Source organism: Annulohypoxylon maeteangense, assembly GCF_022496945.1.
Source record: "Annulohypoxylon maeteangense strain CBS 123835 unplaced genomic scaffold GGS22scaffold_8, whole genome shotgun sequence".
Taxonomy (NCBI): Eukaryota; Fungi; Ascomycota; class Sordariomycetes; order Xylariales; family Hypoxylaceae; genus Annulohypoxylon; species Annulohypoxylon maeteangense.
In genome coordinates this window covers 120,289-139,776 of record NW_025953255.1, presented here as the reverse complement: position 1 = coordinate 139,776, position 19,488 = coordinate 120,289, and the positions used below count along the sequence as shown (strand labels likewise).

General features: G+C 47.3%; 4 protein-coding genes and 1 non-coding gene across 5 annotated transcripts; 3 read left to right on the top strand and 2 right to left on the bottom strand.

Moving 5' to 3' along the window:
* Positions 1-1,750: 1,750 nt before the first annotated feature.
* On the bottom strand, positions 1,751-4,135 carry GGS22DRAFT_162438 (S-adenosyl-L-methionine-dependent methyltransferase). Its single transcript, XM_047961222.1, has 4 exons — positions 3,541-4,135; positions 3,184-3,435; positions 2,896-3,100; positions 1,751-2,808 (listed from the first exon to the last, which is right to left on the bottom strand). The coding sequence occupies exons 1-4, from the start codon at positions 3,575-3,577 to the stop codon at positions 2,340-2,342; spliced, it is 963 nt and encodes a 320-aa protein (XP_047818821.1). The 5' UTR covers positions 3,578-4,135; the 3' UTR covers positions 1,751-2,339.
* Positions 4,136-5,480: 1,345 nt separating this feature from the next.
* Positions 5,481-7,473, top strand: GGS22DRAFT_136864 (uncharacterized protein). Its single transcript, XM_047958612.1, has 5 exons — positions 5,481-6,665; positions 6,727-6,937; positions 6,995-7,260; positions 7,325-7,411; positions 7,468-7,473. Exons 1-3 carry the CDS (start codon positions 5,623-5,625, stop codon positions 7,220-7,222), a joined length of 1,482 nt encoding a protein of 493 aa, XP_047818820.1. The 5' UTR covers positions 5,481-5,622; the 3' UTR covers positions 7,223-7,260; positions 7,325-7,411; positions 7,468-7,473.
* A 459-nt stretch (positions 7,474-7,932) lies between these two features.
* Positions 7,933-11,184, bottom strand: GGS22DRAFT_179625 (uncharacterized protein; the record flags this gene model as incomplete). Its single annotated transcript, XM_047963697.1, has 3 exons — positions 7,933-9,026; positions 9,117-9,500; positions 9,555-11,184. The coding sequence occupies 3 exons, from the start codon at positions 11,182-11,184 to the stop codon at positions 7,933-7,935; spliced, it is 3,108 nt and encodes a 1,035-aa protein (XP_047818819.1).
* Positions 11,185-12,105: 921 nt separating this feature from the next.
* GGS22DRAFT_t67 lies at positions 12,106-12,178 on the top strand. Its single transcript has one exon. It is a non-coding gene; the product is annotated as a tRNA-Lys (tRNA).
* A 1,248-nt stretch (positions 12,179-13,426) lies between these two features.
* On the top strand, positions 13,427-16,954 carry GGS22DRAFT_162430 (cobalamin-independent methionine synthase). Its single transcript, XM_047961221.1, has 4 exons — positions 13,427-13,940; positions 14,054-14,172; positions 14,260-14,417; positions 14,480-16,954. The coding sequence occupies exons 2-4, from the start codon at positions 14,100-14,102 to the stop codon at positions 16,547-16,549; spliced, it is 2,301 nt and encodes a 766-aa protein (XP_047818818.1). The 5' UTR covers positions 13,427-13,940; positions 14,054-14,099; the 3' UTR covers positions 16,550-16,954.
* The last annotated feature ends 2,534 nt before the right edge of the window (positions 16,955-19,488 follow it).

Sequence of the window (19,488 nt, the reverse complement as noted above, 5' to 3'; positions counted from 1 at the left end):
ATAGATAGGAATTCATATAGAGGCTTGCTACCTAGCTATCCAAAGACCAGGACATCGCCTTGTAGGTACACATGGCCCACGTATAGGTAGATGTCATCCATGAGACATGACCATGACCTCAACTATGGCTGGCTTCTAGTTCTACCATATGTTATGGGCGTGCCTGATGGAGCATTGCAAACTCTGCTGCAAAGTTAACTTGATGTGAATATCGTTTACCTTCAGATAAACGGCCTAGAACTAATGGGCGCCTGATCTGCCAATACACCTTTATACGGAGCGATAAATGGAGATTGGATATATACTGCTCATAGTTTCGATGATGGCTCATACGAAGTACCTATGCTGAAAAGACTTGCAATTATAGGAAGATGTATTAAGTTTTGGTAATACAATATGACCTATTCATTCTGTTTCTCTAGCCCGGACCTGACCTTTCAAAGAAAAAGCCATGCCAACAATGCTGCACTATGACAGTGGAACAGGTATGTAGTCGCTATCAGCTAAACTCGCAATATCTACCCCTAGAGATATATGAATATATTTGATATAAGTACGGATTTTCAGACCAAGATCCTTCGCATTTAACAAGCTATGTTGCGGAAATAATGGCATGTCGTTGGAGATGGACTCTAATTTGAATGCCAAGCCAACCTACATATCAGAGTTACCATCACACTTACAAGACCTTTCAAAGTATCAATACATGAGTTATTGATACGACACATTCGGTTTCATAACGAAAATCCCAATTAGGCGGATGAAATGGGAATAGTCTCTTTTCCAACCTAGATACACTTCTTCTATCTTTCTCAAAGTGAGATCTTGGTATGGAATGCCATACAGTCAGACGCGCTTAGTTAATCGTACAGCCTGTACCTATATACGTTTCATTCCCATGTGTTACGCTACACCAAAGCAATGATAGAATAGCATATTATGATTTAACCCTAACCCTTGTAGCATGTCAATCTATGCCAAGAGATAGGAGAAGCAGCTTGACTAACATTGGCTTACGTGAAGGGTCACTGTTTACCTGAGAGTTCCATAAAGGTGTAGGAGAGTGCTACTCAGCAGCTCAGTAAGATTCAAAGCATCTAGACCTTAGCAGTCGCTGTCGTGGAGGGCGGTGGCTGAATGCGGTGATCGCACACCGAGTACACACAGGCGGCCAATGACAACTAGCCATGCCTAAATAGCGCGTTATACAGCCAGTACTGGGAGTCTTATTGGTGTTCGAAAGCTTCTGGGTAAGACAATCTAATGTACAGTGCTGAATAAGTTCGCAACGATTCAGCCACATAAAATGATCTGATCCGACGTAGTACCCGATCGAGATGTGAAACGAACGAAATTCTCCCCTCACAGTAAACCTACTTGAGTATTACCTGTACTTCATCGACATATTCATCACAGGCAAGTGTTTGATATTGAACCTTTTCTATTCCATTCAGACTTTGTATCTCAATTAGTCGACTCTCTTGGGTTAACCCCTTTCTCCTTTCCCTTCATCAAGACTCTGGGTGCAAGATAGGTACCTCAAAATCTTTACAAAGCCCAAACAAGTACCCTGGCGCGATCGAAGGCTCAATTATAACAGAAAAAGGTGTTAAAACGGTCGCATGTCTTGATAAACGGCCATGACAGTTACCCGCCTCCTATTTATGCTGTCACTGCCAACCCACAAACCTAGCACGTGCATACCGACACCAATACAGCACGAGCGCCCAAAAGTGAGCAACCAAAGACGTTAGGTCAATTCAATTCAATTTCTAAATTTCGTGATAGCCATGCTAAGTATATACCTAGCGTCTAGAGGCCCCCATACCAAACCCCCTATATACACCATCGCTTCGTAAAAAGGGCGACGCCGCAATGCAGTTCCGCCCCCACCCAAGCCGCCGTGTAGATAAAGACAGCCCTAGCATGCCCGTAACCAACGCCGCTGACGCCCACTAATATGGGGATGGCAAGTGCGGCAATATATACCAAGCAACAACAACAACAACAGAAACGCCAGTCCGGTCCGGTATGTATATACCAGGTACCTTGTATGTATGTAAACGCAAAAAAACATGCCACGGATCTCTATCGCTTTCGCCCTCGACCCCCCTTCACCCCTTTTTCTAGAACGCGTCGACCGCTGGTATCAAATGAGGAGAAACCGATCCTATATATGTTTTACGCCCGAATCCGCTAGACGCCAAACGGACTCATGAAAAATTCATGCAGGTATGTGTTGTGTGTGTGTGTGTGTGTATCGTACGCCCCCCACCACCACCACCATTCTATATGCGTTATGTGCGAATATGCAAAAGCAATAACCTCGATCGTCAAGTCTAGAGCGACCGCGCTCTTAGAGGCTTCTGCGCGTAAACGCATTGGTATGGGAGGTAAATATGCGCCTCGGACTTAAGTATCGCCTTCCGGACATCGATGAGGTAGACCTCGACCTGCTCGGGAGTCCAGCCGAGACCGTGAGTGAAAGGCCTAATGGTGAAGCCGTGGAGGCCGTCGTATATCATATTCCTGTTGTACAACCCGATCTTCTTCTGATGCGGATCCGTCGGCCACGTCCCGAGCGGGGCTTTCATCTTGACCTCCTTGACGTTCATGAAGCCCGCGTCTCGCAGCCACCGCGCGTAGTTCTCCACGGACTCGATGCAGTCGATGTCGAGCCTGCGCAGCGCATCTGCGAGCGTATCCGCATACGCGGCTAGGGCGTCGTCGTCCTTCATCGTGCCATCGTCGCACCCGGCGACGCATTTCAAATCTTGGATCTCAAGCCATCCTCCCGGTTTCAATGCCCTGCGAAATTTTTGAGTTATATGTTTCAGAACGACGGGGTTTACTGTGAGTAATTGCGTCTGTCATGCGTAGGGGGAAAGGGCTTACTTGTACGCTTCTGAGATGATCCTGGGCCAGTCCCGTATCGACGGTGCCATCTGGCGCGCGTGGATGTAATCTACCGAGTTTGGCGCCTGAACCCACTCTTCCTCTACGTTGTCGACGAGGAATTGCACGTTCTGGGGCACCCATAGGGGTTGTATCGGGCTGAGATCTACGCCTAGTATTTCTGCAGCGGGATACTGGTCACCCACTAGTAAGAGGCGGAAGAGTGAACTTGTTAGTGCTGAGTCAAGTCCGAATCGAGTGTGTCACCCGGTCAAAATAGTTGCTTACTGTCTATCGCCCAGATGCCCGTTCCCGTGCCAAGATCGAGGACTGACTTCGGGTCGTCGAGAGGCGCAAAGTGCAGCTTGCCGTCGCACAGGAGTATGACCATAGCATGCTGCATGTCCTCACGCTCCTGCTCGGCATCGTCGTTAGGAAAGTGATAGCGCCCCTCACTGTACTTGTGATAGCGGCGTGAGTTCTCGAAGACGTAGTCGCGGACGTCTTCGGACATTGATATGGAATCGGCGGAGAGCATGCCTGAGAAGGCATCGTAGCCGTCCTCGTCAGCTGATACTGACATGAGAGAGTCGATATCGTTCGAGGGATCGTCTTGCTCTACGGTCCTCGCAGGTTCTGGCTTACCTGAAGGGCCTCCGCGCGATCCTGATGGTTCCGTCATTGACCCGAATACCTTGGGACGAGGGTTACAGTGTGGTAGCGGCGAAGAAACATTAAACGGCCTGTCTCTTTTTGCCTCTGTTTTTTCTATATTCTAGTTCTGAGAGGGGGGAGGACTGGAAGGGATCTCTAGTGTGTGTGTGTGGTGATCAGTGATCACGATGGGTTCCAGCGCAACGGAGAAAAGCCCCGCCAAGGGTGGCCACCAATATCGAGACGGCGGTCTATTGGCTATAAGAAGGGAGATCCCCGCTTAGCTGCAGATGGAGGCGTCGAGACCGTCAATGAGAATCGACCGGTCCTTACCAGAAGCGAAGTGATGGTACAGTCGGGGCCCCAAGAATAGGAACGTACCGACCCAGCAATTTGGAACCCACCGCAGACGGCGGCAGGGCAAGCAGGGTGAGTTCCCTTCAGTCGGTGAAGGCGTGGCACCGAGCTCGGCTTCGTCTCGATTGTGGAGACTTAAACCTTGGAACTTCCATACATATATTGTATCAAATAAGGGCTGAGATGGGGTTCGAGATAATTAATTAAAAAAATGAAATGCAAGATAAGAATAAATAAACATTGACAAAGAAAGGAGTTTCGATGTTGTGGACCGAAGCAATTTTTAAGAATACTATTCAAGGTTCCGACTTAAGGAGTTCTTACATGAGAGAAGCATGTACGTACCTCCGGTACTATAGATAGGGTTAACCGGGCTATAACATGGACGCACTGACCACATCACAAGTGAGAAGCCCGACAGCACGCAACCCTAAGTATCCACCTCAAGAAAATATTTATTATTGCTTAAAAATTTGAAAAAACATATTCAAGAAATATACAGATTAATTATCACCCATGCGATTATTGCAGACGATATAATATAGCGATGGATATATTCGGTGATCATATCTGGCTACAAGTACCGACCGAGAGGGAACATGGGGTAGGGGTCTATGCTGTGTAACGATGGCTTAACCAAGCTGGCGGGACATCGGCGTCTCTGAAATACGTAGCACATCCCAGCCGTTTGGTTCCCGAGTCTTGGAGCCTTTTTTTCACTAATCAATCATTTACTTCCTAGTACCTGGTAAGTACCGAGGTATCATTATGTAAGACATTAAGCCTTATATTTTCCACCCGTTATGAAATACGCTGTACACGGACTCTCTCATTTAATTATCTTTTTCTTTTTTCTTTTTAGCAACATAAAATCAAGGCATAGACAAATCAATCGGATCTCGTTCCGCCGTAACGTTACAGTGCTCGGGGCGCATGAAGGTTCTTATGATATAAATTGCCTAGGTAAATATAGGTTAGACTGTTTCGACCTTTCCCTAAATTGATATTCTCCCCCTTTTTTTCAACTCTTCTTCCCTCTCTTTGGTATTCCACTTCTTTACCAACTCGGGAGCCGGCACATTCGGAGAATTATTCACTAAACGACGACTGCCTCGGAATTGCGACGTTTGACGGAATGGATCTGTTTACGGCTTACTCGTACCAGGTCTATTAAGACTAAGGTAGGTATGTAATTCGGGACCTCGCCATACTGTTGGTTTTTTCAATACCCAAGCTGTCGGGTCCTACCCGACTGTCTGTTAGAAGAGCCCAAGCGGTATTGGAATCCACCAGCCAATGGCGATTGTGAGCGACGGCAAAGCACGAACGACGATTGGCTCAGCGCGAAACCTGGCTTCTCATTTGCGGACCAGGGAGTTTCCGCCCCCACGTCGCAATATGTGAGAGAGCTGAACGAGTAATTCCGTAACATCGTAACGATGACCTGCGAATCCTTCTGTTTGTAGTTTTCACAACATTGGCTTCACTGTCTATCAAATGAAAGAGTGCCATATATTCGTATACATAGCACATCTAAACTCAGACAGTCAGTGGAACTGTGCTGTCCATGCATACACATACGCTACAAGCCTACAACAGATTAGGATGATCGTCACACCAAAACACTTTGCTTTTTGCGCCCCAAAAAACCCTTGTCTAGCCACGCGTCGAATCTTCCAGCGACACGGGTGTTACCACGTGTAACTTCGGACGACGATGTCCTCTCCCGCGGAGCCTCCAAACTGCGAGCTCATCGAGGGCAACCCGGACTTCTACGGCTTGGGCATCCGAATCGGCGTGTACCTGCAATGGATAACGGCCTGGGTCAGCCTGCTCGTGGACCCCCTATCGGCACAGTCCGTGTACGACGTCAACTCCGTCTTCGTCTTCGCCATCCTGGTCGCCACCATGATCGCGACCTTCGCTAACAGCCCCACCATACAGCCTATAGAGACGTACATCATGTTGCAGTTTTGCCTAGGATTCTTCGTGACCACATTGAGCACGTTCGGGTTGAGGCTGCATCTGCTCCGTCCGAGCTCTGTTGCTGAGCTGCTTCGGAATCTCGATAGGCTGAAGAGAGCGGTGAGAGCATCCTTACAGGATTCGACTTGGTTCAGTGTTATGTGGAGGATAGCCAGAAACAAGATCAAGCTACCGTTGAATTATATCTCGCCGCTCAAGCCTTACCATCTTTCGTGGTCGGGAGTCTTTTGGCGGACGACGACAGTCTGCGTGCTGACGGCCGTCAATATCTGGCTTTGGTTTGCCTCGCAGCCCAACTACCGATTGGCTAACCAGACTTGTGATCCTCCGTTCGTGTTCTTCTTTTCGAGGCAGCAGCTCGATGGTGCCATTGTTGGCTTCTTCAAGACCGTCTCGATTTTCATCTTGATTATCGTCATCCTGCCATTCTTAGTGTTATTTCAGTTAACGATACGGATCATGCACAATGCAATCATGGCTTTGTATAGAGATTTGCTGCATTACATGATACCCGAGGCACCGCAGCGTTTAAAACAGCCTTTAGACCGTATCAACTCGATATTTAACAGCTTCGGTTTGGACCCTGCTACTCTGTCTCAATTTACGGGGTCTTTTGATGTCCTAGATTTCTTATCTAAACCAAGCGAAGAAACTTACCGCTTTTCCGACGTTCTTAAACTAATCGTATACCTTGGAAGAGGAAAGGATGGAGAGCGCCGAGTAGTCGAAGCACAAGCGAAGAGTGGGAACACACCACCTTATGATAGGGCATAGTGAGTTATATCAATGGTATCTTCTAATAACGGTCTGACTAAGGAGTAATCCGTGTCATAGTTACCTTAACCGTCGATTCTGCCTACTTTGGAATGTCTATGTTGTCCTCAGTATCATCTGGTTCATCCTTAGCATCGAATTTACTCTGTCATGGAACAACATCCAGGGGGTCAATTCAATCGACAGTGCAGGGCAACTCATCCCGTTCGTCATTGGCGCCGTCAGCACATTACAGGTTATGAAGAAAGTCATATTACTAGGTCTTTCCAAGGTCAGCTCTTCTAGAAATCATCCTATTTTACTACCTGCATTCTAACATACAGTTCAGAAATATGATGACGGGGTAGAAGTTACCGTGGATGCTTCCATTGACTTGGTAGGCACCCAGGGGACGTTCAAGATTTTAAAAACCAGGAGCACGCTCGAAAATAAATACCAGGGAGATTTCTCCACTCCAAGACCTAGAACCGGTCCTGAGAACGCTTTAACTATTACGGATAATCTCACCGCCAAGAGTCGAGCCAATAGGGAAGTCCGAGAAGACAATATGGGCTAATTGCCTTGGTAGACAGCCAAACATCTAATCAACATAACGTGAGTTGGCTTCAATCATGAACTGTTAGATGTGGAGATGTGTAGACGTTAATTTCTCGCATAGAATCCAGATACTCCAGATACATACCAGGTACCTGGGTGGTTTCCATGATGCAAAAAAGTTGAGATGGGCACCGAGGTACGTAAATAGGTATGTCCTATTCGATAAACACATTGTCCTAATACGTTTTATTCACAATATAACAGCTTGAAACGATCACCACTCTATCAACAATCAAGAGGATAGGCAATATACTTAACATCAAGTCCGTACCCCGAAGTAAAATACGATCCGATATATATAATACCTAGCCTTCCATCTCCCGGTTAACTCCAATACATAATGATATCGATGCATGGTGCGCATCGCATTCGAAGCGTATCTTCGACGGTCGGCGATGGTTATGCCTCACAGAACGCGCGATCTGTGTCCCTCGACAGTGGACGATCCATCTCACCCCAAGTTTCCCCTAGCGTCGCTTCATTCCACAATTTTACGATAACTTCCACGAGATACTTCGATAACTCAAGTGCCGCCTAAGATAGAAACCGTCCCATCAGTTCGCGCAACTTGGGTCCTGCCCTGATTATATTGCCACCGTGTCTGATAGGAGTATGCATACTAGTATAGCGGATCTATTAGTGCTGTAAATCAAGCATAACAAGATGATACTAAGTCGCTTGCGTATTACGGCCTTCCTCCATTGCCATCACGATACTATCCACGGGGCCCTCATCTTCCAACATATGTTTAGGCACACAGTCCTCGTAACTAATTTGGGACTCGGAGGTTTCGAATTGATCAATCCCTTCGGAAGCCCCCTGAGGTGGCAGGAGTAACTGCCTAGCGGGTTTAGAAGATACTTCTGGTGAAGTTTGGACCATGAGGTCCTCATCATGCCAGGAATCAGAATCCCTAGAGGCTTTGTGCTGCATCATATGAACTTCCTCGGCGAGTCGTACACTCAATGGCAGTCTCATGTTGTCGCTGCTAAGCCGCGCCAATTGTCTTTCTACTGGCACTGACTTGCGTTTCATGGTGCCAATTTGTTGTTCGAGTGCCTGCAACTCTTCATAACCACCCTGCATCGGTAGAATCTCGAGCTCGGGATATTCCAAATGTCCATCGGGCTTCCGACGACCACGATGTGTCTCGGAAGAATTTCGCTGGACGACCTTCTCCAGGCCTTCTTTGACGGCCTTTCCTAGTTGGGCTGATAGGCTTCGAGATCCAGGAGTTATATATCTCTTTGATGGCTCGCCGGGTTTGCCCGTAGACCAAGTTATATCACCCGTATTGGAGCCCACCTGGACTGCGAAATCCCTTTGGATCACATTATCATCTTTTCCTGCAGGGCCTGTCCTTTCGTGGCGCGTATGCGACGGCCATTTCGCCCACGATGCAGGAGGTGTCCGAAGCCGTTTAGGACTACGATTCTGCAGCTCCTCTTTCGTTTCTAATTGAGATTCGATATCTTCATCGTTCATTAAGTTTACCCATTCTCTGAGCACATTATTCGATATGTCCGACTGTGGGCTATTGTCATCCTCGTGGCGACACGGAGGTTTCAGTTGCTCCAATCTAGTTTTTGGGCTAGGTACGCTAGGGATACCATGTTGCCCCTCTTGGTCTGAATGGGTAATCTCTAAAGATTTTTGGACTTGTGAGGAATGTCCCTGCTGTTGGTTATCAGGGGTATCTTCATCGCATATGGAATTCCGCTGCCGCAGATTCACGATACTCACAACATCCTCAGGTTTCTGACCTATGCTGGATGGCATCGACCTTTTGTCAATAGAACCTACCTCTAACGCTTGCTGGTGAAGATTATCGCCGTACTTGACGCTATACATACTATATCTCCAGATATCCTTTGTCGGGTGCTTTGCCTTTTTTGGCCTTGACAAATGAAATTTAGCAAATATGGAGTTCCTGCTAAGAAGTGAGGTTCGAGGCTCGTTAAATTCCTCTCGGAACTTGCTGATAATCGGGCTTGCAGCATTGTCTCGGCGAAGATGAACTTGGGTAAATCGTTGCTCAACAGACTTCAGCTCTGCTTCGCGTTGCTTGAAGCTTGCAGTATCAGAGACTGCCAGTGAACTTGAATCTGCTGTCGGGCGTCCCAGCTGTTGGGTTTCATGCATAGTTATATCCAATGCTGATGCCGCGTTTGGGGCAGTCTTGTACGAACTATCGTCCGACTTCTCGGCATCTGTCTTGCCACTAGGATATATAAGACCTAAGATTAATCAGTAGGTTGAATACCCCATTCAATTATTCTAGAGCTACTTACGGTTGAAGTTTGTGAACGGCTGTATAGCCTTTCGTCCTCCCAAAAGCTCAATCAAACTCAGACGTGATTCCTTTTCTGTGGCCTGGCAACTATTAGGCCTAGTAGTATATCGCGAGGATGCATAATGGGAGGAAGATACATCCCGAACATGATCCACTGAACCGGGAATATTATCGCCAGGAGAGCTGGTGCAGCCCTCGCTGGGTCGCCGCAGAACATCCGGCCAAGAGGGTGGTAGTTCAGCCGAGTTAGTGTTTACGTGTGTACCGCATGGAAGAGCCGTTGCATTTGGAGGGGAAGCAGACAAGTTATTGAAGACGTTCTGTGGGTCCTTTATTGATTTTTGAGGCGAGTCTGAATTTCCTGGGTTAAAATTGTCGAGGGCCATCTGGGAAATCATGCCACTCGTTCTTCTGCTTGATAAGGTTGAAGTCGATTGTAACTCTTGGCTACGTAACCACATGTCTAACGGCGAATCTTGACCGGAGCCTTCGTGATTGGAGCTCTCGGTGCGTGGGCTCTCGGGATTTCTTATCTCACTTTGGTCGTGTCGCTCATAACTTTTAGTCGGCTCTTTCTGCTGTGTGCTGTCAATTGGTTCCAAGCTCTCCGCAGGTGTTTGACTAATCGAAGGGCATCTCGCAATATTGTCCTCGTGATCATCGCCATCTTTGTCGACACCTTCCATTTCATCGATAGACTTAGCAGGTTCGGACTCTTCATCAGGCCTTGGATCTTCAGGGGGGCCAAGGTAGTTTGCGAGCTGTTCGGCACTGTAAGAAAGTCGCCAAGAACAGAGCGACTCTGAGCCTCGAGCACTTGGTAAATGGACAGGGGCTAATTGAGGTGAAGAAGGGAATTGAGGCAAAGAACCCTGCTCTTTTAGGTTTCCATGACTTCTAGGGACGAAACTATCATGGGATCGACTTGGTGATCCCGGGTAACTACTCCTTCGAAGGAAAATCTGTGGCTGTGATTTGCTCTCTGGGAGCTCAAGGGGTACAGCATCCGCCGACTCAAGCGCCGAATCTTTGGAATTGATTTCGTTCACGTCCGAGAAGGAAAATTCTATGTTATCTCGAGGTCCACCACCAAGTAATCCAACATTAGCGGAACTTCCAGGTTTCGATTCATCGGGGTTGGTCGCCTTAGAGTCTGCTTCTTCTTGTTCTTCACTTTTTAACTCTTCTTGAATCCTCTTGTGCATCAGACGCTTCAACTCCGCACGCCGCGCGATCTCCTCTTCACTCGCACCGAGATATTGCTGCGAGTGTCTCTTGGATTCTGATTTTTGAGATAGCGGTCTAATAAACCTGGTTTTGATAGCCTCTAGTGTGCCGGTGCTGGAGTTTCTAATGCTTCGCACAGGTTCATCATCGTCGGAATCATCGACTTCGAGGATAGTAGGATCAACTGTAACCTCCGGTATCGAACTATGTAGTAGAGATGGGGCCTTTGTTACTGCGATGTGTGGTGATGAAAGATCAAGCTCGGGTGCGGGAAACAGTGACTTGGATAGCCTCGCACGAGGTGGGTGGATTGGAAAGTCGAGTATCTCTTGGATTTCCCGGTCTGGTTCTCGGTAATCTGTCGTAGTTCGCCGACCACGACAGCAGCAGAAAAAGGACATTCTAGAAGCTTTCGAATTGGAACTGAATGAGGATTGAGATGGGATTTTGATTAATAGCTGTCGTTGATTTCCAAGAAAGACTCCGCAGCTCTCCAGCTGGGGTTGAATAAAGGGGTTGACAGAAGAACGGTTCGATACATTTGATGTCAGACCATATAACTTTAGATGACCAAGTTCTTGGTTGTGAAGAGTCGCAGGTGAAATGTCTTGCTTTTTCTAATAACATATTGAAATATAGAAGAAGTTACTACCTCGTAGTTGCTCTCAACAATTCCTTGACAGTTTCCAAGTGCAGCCACTATGTGATACAACTGCGACCTTAACATCTTAAAATCCATACCTACAGTACCTAGTAGTATGTACCTACCTACTCACTTAGCTACTTCCAATTTTATCTAATGATTAGGTACCTACATAAAAGTTGGCAATAGCATTTGGATATAGACTTGGTCAATGTTACTACTAGGTACCTAGTAGGTATGCAACTTCTCTATGTGCGTGTTACCCCTATTTAGTACCTAGTAAATCTAGAAACAGACTTAACTCGCATCAAAGACAACATCACGATACTAAGATGGCTTTGTAACTACGATTATCATTAACACACTTAAGTGATATTTCAAGACTCGTATCATTTATTTGACACGACCTCTTTCTCTAGAGCTGTTAGTCATCTAAGTAAGAAAATATCAACCGAAGACTAACTATTACTAGTCCACGAAGTTTAGTTCAAGTGGCTATTAAAATCGCGACCAAAAAAACTTTTCAGAGCACAGTCACTTTACTAGTGACCCATTGAATTAGGACGCGGGCCACAAGCACAACTTAGCCCTAACAAAGCACCCTTCTCAACTTATGGAATATATAATTCAATTCCAATGGTAACAAGCATCAACCAGCGAGCAGTTTACAGCATTGGTAGCCTGCGTAGCTCAATCGGTAGAGCGTGAGACTCTTAATCTCAAGGCTGCGGGTTCGACCCCCGCCGTGGGCTCAATTCCCATGGCTCCCAGTTCAATCTGGGACCTTGTTTTTTTCTCAGTCTTCCCTTTTCGTTACTCCCCAGTTTCTTTGCCGTTATATACGTTTGTCTTGTGTAGATCAATTTATTTTTATTTTATTATTGTCCATAAAGTTTGGTCAGGTACATCCGCTGGTCTTTTCAACTGTTTATTATCACTAGTAGGTTGTTACAAGACAGAGAGTGAGGTTCTTTCAAACACGGTTGAATGACTTACGAGATGAAAAATTAATTGATGAGGGTTATTGTTATAGATGGTATCAGATACTAATTTCTTTCAGCAGCTATCATTGAACGAAGGCAATATTAAGTAGGAGGTAGGTGGTTGATAATGAAGGATAGGCAGGTAGGCGTGCTTCTATCTTCCTATTTTTTTACATCATGTTACGGGCAGTCACTGACTACCAGGTACAGCCCTGAGATATAAGACATATGATAAACATAAATAGAAGAGTTTATGTGTTTACTTATATAACTGAACATTTAAATTGACATTCAAAAATCAGCGAAAGCATTGAAGAACCCGATGATGAAAGTGTCGTTGAGAATTGATATAAACCAAGATATACGATAGACGGGAAACCGGCGAAACAGAATGGTCGACATTGGGGTTTAATAAACGCCAAAACCCACTTATGTAGCCAGCCATCTAGACTCATTATGGGCAGATACATGTAGGTACGAATCAATGCGGCTGTGGTCTAGGGGATCGCCTTAGTAATTAGTCCGGGAGTAGTCTGCGAGCTAAGTGTTAAAGATGCTACTCTAATGTGAAGGAATGTAACGGGGCGATAAGAGGCTCGCATGGATTTGCATCCAGCAGTATGGGCTCGGTCACGGTAGAATTGATTGAGGTTACATGCAGGCAAGGGGTAATAAACTGTTACAACTCGACGTTCTTTGATGCCCAGAAATATACATCCTATGTGTATCTTACATAATGTTCGGAGCGAAGTGATGTGGACCGGAGAAACAAAGATGGAAATGCTGTACGACTCGGCGAATCACTTTTCGCGGGTGCCATTGACCGATTTGCTATCGGAACCCGAATTAAGTTTCTTACATCGGTACTCGAACTCTGAAAGTGGCTGGTGCGACCAATAATCGACCAATGGATAGTTCTAAATTCCACATGTTCCAGAAGAACTCCAGGCGCTAGAGAATAGTAAAATAGCCATTTTCGTAGTTTGATGGTACCTGAATATACAATAACCGTAACAACGACACATGAGCAGTACTTGATGTATTAACAACCTTATCTATCACTCATTCTCTAAAGTCAGATTCGCACAGTAAAAAGCAAGGACCACCGCCAGCCTCAGCCAAACAATCTGACGACTAAGAGGAAGGGAAGGAGTATTTTCCTCCCCGCTTTCGGACCCTGAATGCATTCAGCGGCCAATGGATCGATCAGTGGGATCCTCTTGTCAAGTTCTGTTGGTTCCCGTTGGTTTAGCTCGAGCACGAACAATCTGAAAAAAATTGTTAACCCCTCATAGACAGTTTACTCAGTTCCAGGTTCCACTTGAGCTCCCCATAAGAACCCCTCCTTCACCGCTTACTTTTACTTTTACTTATACTTCAACCATCCCCCCTTCCCTCCTCTCTTCATCTCTTCTTTCTTACCTAAACAAATTTCTTATTCTTTCTCTTGACCGTTGTTGCTACGCATCAATTGGTCTAACTCTTCTAAATAGTTAGAAGAGAGAGTTGGAAGTCACACTCTGAATTTCTTGTAAGTTTGACTTAGAACCTGACCCCAACACCAAGTAAATCTTTACCCCGCCATCCTTGATCAAGTCTCCCCCACCGAAAAAAAATCTTATCAAGCTAACAACTTCATCACAGAAAACCTCTTTCCTCCTTCCCCCAGATATCTCGAATCACTACCAAGATGGTTCAATCTGCAATTCTGGGTTTCCCCCGTATGGGTGTGAACCGTGACCTGAAGAAGGCTACTGAAGCTTGTACGTTTTCTCCCGGCTTTTCCGGAAAATGATCCGATCAATCCGTACTATGACAGTCAGATTTAGATGGCTAACTTCATAATCTAGACTGGGCTGGCAACATCTCCCAGGCTGACCTCCTTGCTGAGGCTAAGCGTCTCCGTCTTGCCCACTGGAAGATCCAGAAGGATGCCGGTGTCGACATCATCCCCAGCAACGACTTCGCTCTCTACGACCAAGTCCTCTCTCACATCCAGGACTTCGGTGTAAGTTGATAAATATCTCACGTCATCTTCATTTATCAATATACTAATGTTCAATCTTATAGGCTGTCCCTGAGCGATACTCCAGTGCCAACCTCGACCGTGTCGATGAATACTTCGCTATGGGTCGTGGCCACCAAAAGGGCGGTGTCGATGTCCCTAGTTTGGAGATGGTGAAATGGTTTGACTCTAACTACCACTACGTCAAGCCTACCCTCCAGGACAACCAGACCTTCAAGCTCACCGCTAGCCCTAAGGCTGTCGTTGAGTACAAGGAGGCCAAGGAGGCCGGCATCAACACCCGACCTGTTCTGCTAGGTCCTGTCTCTTTCCTTCACCTTGGTAAGGCCGACCGTGGCCAGAGCGTCGTTCCCATCGACCTCCTTGAGAAGCTTCTACCCGTCTACGAGGAGCTCCTCGTCAAGCTGAAGGAAGCTGGTGCCGAGACTGTCCAGATTGACGAGCCTGTCCTCGTCTTCGACCTTCCCGCCAAGACCAAGGCTGCTTTCAAGCCTGCCTACGAGAAGTTCGCTAGCTTGGCTGGCAAGATTCCTAACTTGGTCTTCACCACTTACTTCGGTGACATCGTTCACAACCTTGATCTCCTCCCCAAGGACATCTACGCCCTCCACATCGACCTTGTCCGCAACCCCGAGCAGCTAGAGACCGTCTTGGGTGCTCTCGGCCCTAAGACTACCCTCTCCGTCGGTGTTGTTGACGGCCGAAACATCTGGAAGACGAACTTCAAGCGCGCCATCGAGGTCGCTGAGACTGCTATCCAGAAGCTTGGCAAGGACCGTGTCATCGTCGCCACTTCCAGCTCCCTCCTCCACACCCCCCACACTCTTGCCAGCGAGAAGAAGCTGGACCCTGAGATTGCTGACTGGTTCTCGTTCGCCTCCGAGAAGGCTGTCGAGATTGCCGTCATTGCCAAGGCCGTCACCGAGGGCCCTGCCTCCGTCCGTGAGGCCCTGGAGGCTAACGCCAAGTCTCAGAATGCTCGTGCTATCTCTAAGCGAACCAACAACCCCCAGGTTAAGGAGAGACAATCCAAGATTGTTCCCTCGGACTACAACCGCAAGTCTGAGTTCCCCTCCAGAATCTCCCAGCAGCAGAAGAAACTCAACCTTCCTCTTTTCCCTACCACCACCATCGGTTCTTTCCCCCAGACCAAGGAGATCCGAGTGCAACGAAACAAGTTCACCAAGTCAGAGATCACTGAGGCTCAGTATGACAAGTTCATCGAGCAAGAGATTGACATGAACGTCAAGATCCAGGATGAGCTCGAACTCGATGTCCTCGTCCACGGTGAGCCTGAGCGAAACGACATGGTTCAGTACTTCGGTGAGCGTCTGGATGGCTATGCCTTCACCACACACGCTTGGGTTCAGAGCTACGGCTCCCGTTGCGTGCGACCTCCTATCATTGTCGGCGATATCTCTCGTCCGGCTCCCATGACCGTCAAGGAGTCCAAGTACGCCGTCTCCGTCTCCAAGAAGCCCATGAAGGGTATGTTGACTGGCCCGGTTACTTGCCTCCGATGGTCTTTCCCTCGTGATGATGTCCACCAGTCCGTCCAGGCCGAGCAACTTGCTTTGGCTCTCCGTGACGAGGTCGTTGACCTTGAGAAGGCTGGCATTGACGTTATCCAGGTTGACGAGCCTGCTCTCCGTGAGGGTCTTCCCCTCCGTGCTGGCAAGGAGCGTGAGGCTTACCTTGACTGGGCCGTCAAGGCCTTCAGGCTCTCAACCGTCGGCGTTGAAGATTCCACTCAGATCCACTCGCACTTCTGCTACTCTGAGTTCCAGGACTTCTTCCACGCCATCGCCGCTCTCGATGCTGACGTTCTGTCCATCGAGAACAGCAAGTCCGACTCCAAGCTTCTAGGTGTCTTTGTCGAGGAGGCTTACCCTCGCCACATCGGCCCCGGTGTCTACGACATCCACTCGCCGCGTGTGCCCAGCGAGCAGGAGATCAAGGACCGCATCGAGGAGATGCTCCAGTACCTCAAGCCTGAGCAGCTCTGGATCAACCCCGACTGCGGTCTTAAGACCCGTCAATGGAAGGAGACTAAGGCGGCGTTGGTCAACATGGTCAACGCAGCCAAGTACTTCCGTACTAAGTATGCCAAATAAACGGCTCTCTCTATTTAACGAGACCAGTGTTTCAATTTTAGGAAAACTGATGATAATTGCATGAGGTTGTGGGGAGTTAGCTGCCAAATTTTCATGGGAACTGCATAATCGATTTCAACATCGGCGTTTTACTGGCAGGGTTCTCAAAGGGGATCTATACCAAAAAAGTTCTACAGGAAAGACTGGCGGGAAACGGTAGCATTCAACATCAAGCATTTAACGGGTGGGAAAGAAATATACCAACAGTCCATCAACCGGACTTGGGGAGTAGGCGTTATTGGCATTTGATGCCCTCTTTAGCTGAAGGGGATCGTATTTGCGATCATATGTATTAGATGTATGAGCAAAGTGTCCAATTCAACTGGGCGATGATCTAGGAAGAGAAATTGAATCTTCCGAAAGTAACATCTTGTTTACCGTGTGCCGTGTGCCGATCGTAGGATTGTGAAATGAGTTCCCGAATGAGTACGGGTTCGGAGTAGGCTATTCCACTCGGAGGCGATCTTATCCCGGAAGTCGATAGCCTCAACTTCATGAAGCATCTCGTAGGATCGCTAGATTGGTATCAGTAAAAGCCTCACACGCAAAGCCACATTGTTCAATCAATGCATCATGCCATCTGATGCACGACGTAGAGATATGTAATTCTTGGCGGCGTTTTTTATTGCTGGGACTTTTCAAGGAGAGACCATGATGAAATAAAAGGTGTCTGAGGTCTTAAAAGAATGTACTATACCGACAGGGTTATTCGCAGCACTTTGCGAATTTACAGCGGTTGTCCCGTTGTGGGAACGGGCTTGACGGCCGAATGTGGCGAATCAGAGTGTAGATACTTTGCTAGTTGAAACAGGATTTCTCCCGTCTCTCCCCCCTTTCTCAGTGTTCGGTGCCCCTTAGTAATAAGCTAGGTACTAAGCTTGCTGGGTAGTTCCCACCAAGACGGTTCTTTCTTTTGATTTCCCCGAATTTCTTGATTTCGCGAAGCGACCATATCCTTGCTCCCGCTTTTCTCGCTAGATTCAGCTTGCGGGTAGGCGGGATGGGGGTTTAATTCATCTTGATACTACATCATTGTACTTGGTTGCCTGGTGAGTGTTATGTACCTGCATTGAAAGAAAGATAAAATTTAGGAGGCCATGACCGATCAATTGATACGCTTCTAGGGGGTTTCTAGGTTGTATTGGGCTGTGTAGGTACATCTTGTTCGCTGTATTCTGTATTGAGGCCAACCACATACAGCCTGGAGCTGACCAACAGTTGGGTTTATTCGCACCTGGGCACTTACACACTTACACATTTACACATTTTACTTCCACAACTTGTAGCGAGACCTTGAGATTTCACAACATGACCTTTTCTTGACCTTCTTTCTTCAGTAATTAATTATACATATTTGTGCGACTATATCACGAAATAAATAATAAACATGCAGAATTCAAGAAACAAACTACAGAACACAAAAACGTGGCAAGGATTGTGGAACATTCTACCACCTTGAGCCGTACTTGTATTGAATGTACCTTGCCGCTGTGGAAGATTACATACCTATTGCAAGGAGAGGCACCGCACGCCATGGCCCATAAGCTGTGTTTGAGATTTTCGATCACTGCACGCTGGGTCCAGAAGCCAAACGACCATCGCATAGGGGCATAGGGGTAGAGGGGAACCATCCCCCATCCCTTGATTCATCACGATATTAAATGCGATTTCATGAGCCGCCCTTCATGCGACGGAGGCGACGGAAGTGTGGAATGCTCTTGGAGCGCGTCATAGTCATGTTCCATCCCTGCATAGCATCCTCACCATCATCCCGAGACTGTGGTCTTTCATCAGTTTTGAGGGGCATGTTGGGTCTTCACTACCTAGGAGGAATCAAGATGCGACGCGGAGATCTAATGTACCCACGCAGCCTCGCAGCCACGAGGAGAAGGATACAGCTTCTTTAATTCGTGCGCTGTTCCACCGATCATCCACAGCATTCATTCGCGATGATGAGTGGATACGATAATTGCGATAATTGAGAATGCTTGAAGGATCTGTGTACCGTGTACCGCATCGCGGAACCGAATTCTAGAATCTTAAGGTCACGGCTCCCTACATCCTTCGAAATTCTAACGAAGCCATTTGGGAATTGGGTACGAAGTACTATGTATTAGGCCGCTGACTGTGCTGCGCATTTCCAAATGAGATGCCGCATCCTTTACGGATTTGCCGCTGGCTTCGGCTGAATACAGCTGACAGATGTAGGCACTTGTCAATTCTTCAAGGCAAGGGAAATGGGCGTTTGCTACCACATCTATTTTATATTGGTAGATGCAAGCCATCCACGATGGTGGCTTGCTGTTTTTTTTCAGCGGCTTCAGAGCACAAGCACGGCGCTTGCATCGCAGATCATCAACCTAATCGAAGAAATCCGCCGATCATCCAATGTCTATCAATGCTTCGTCATGTCTATCAACCATGTGTCGATTATCTTTACCTTATTTTCACGATCAGACGAAGAAAATACCTGGAGAATTCATGCGCCTAGGTATGGTAACTGTTGAGAAAATATGCATCGTGTCAGTACACGTTTTTCGTTGCACGAGCTGTGCGCGCTTTAGGTATCGTTGGTCCGAAGACTCAGCTCTCCCTCGATTCCCGCATTTCCATTGGCTGTTTGGCGGTTTCACGATATTGTACCTGCATCTTGACCGACAGGGGTCTTCTGTAATGGTTGCGTGGGGCTCAGGGGCATCGTCGGTCATGCTAACAGCTCGCTTCGTGTTCTTTGTGTCCTTCTCTTTCAACTCATCACCGGCCCTGGTCGACTTTTACCAGATACACCCCGGTAAGATCAATCCGGTCATCTTACTGCCTATCATCGTCAGTGGGTCGCATCCAGTCCTCCCCAATAAGCGTAGTAGGTTACTGTCATCAACAACATGATGGGCTAGGGT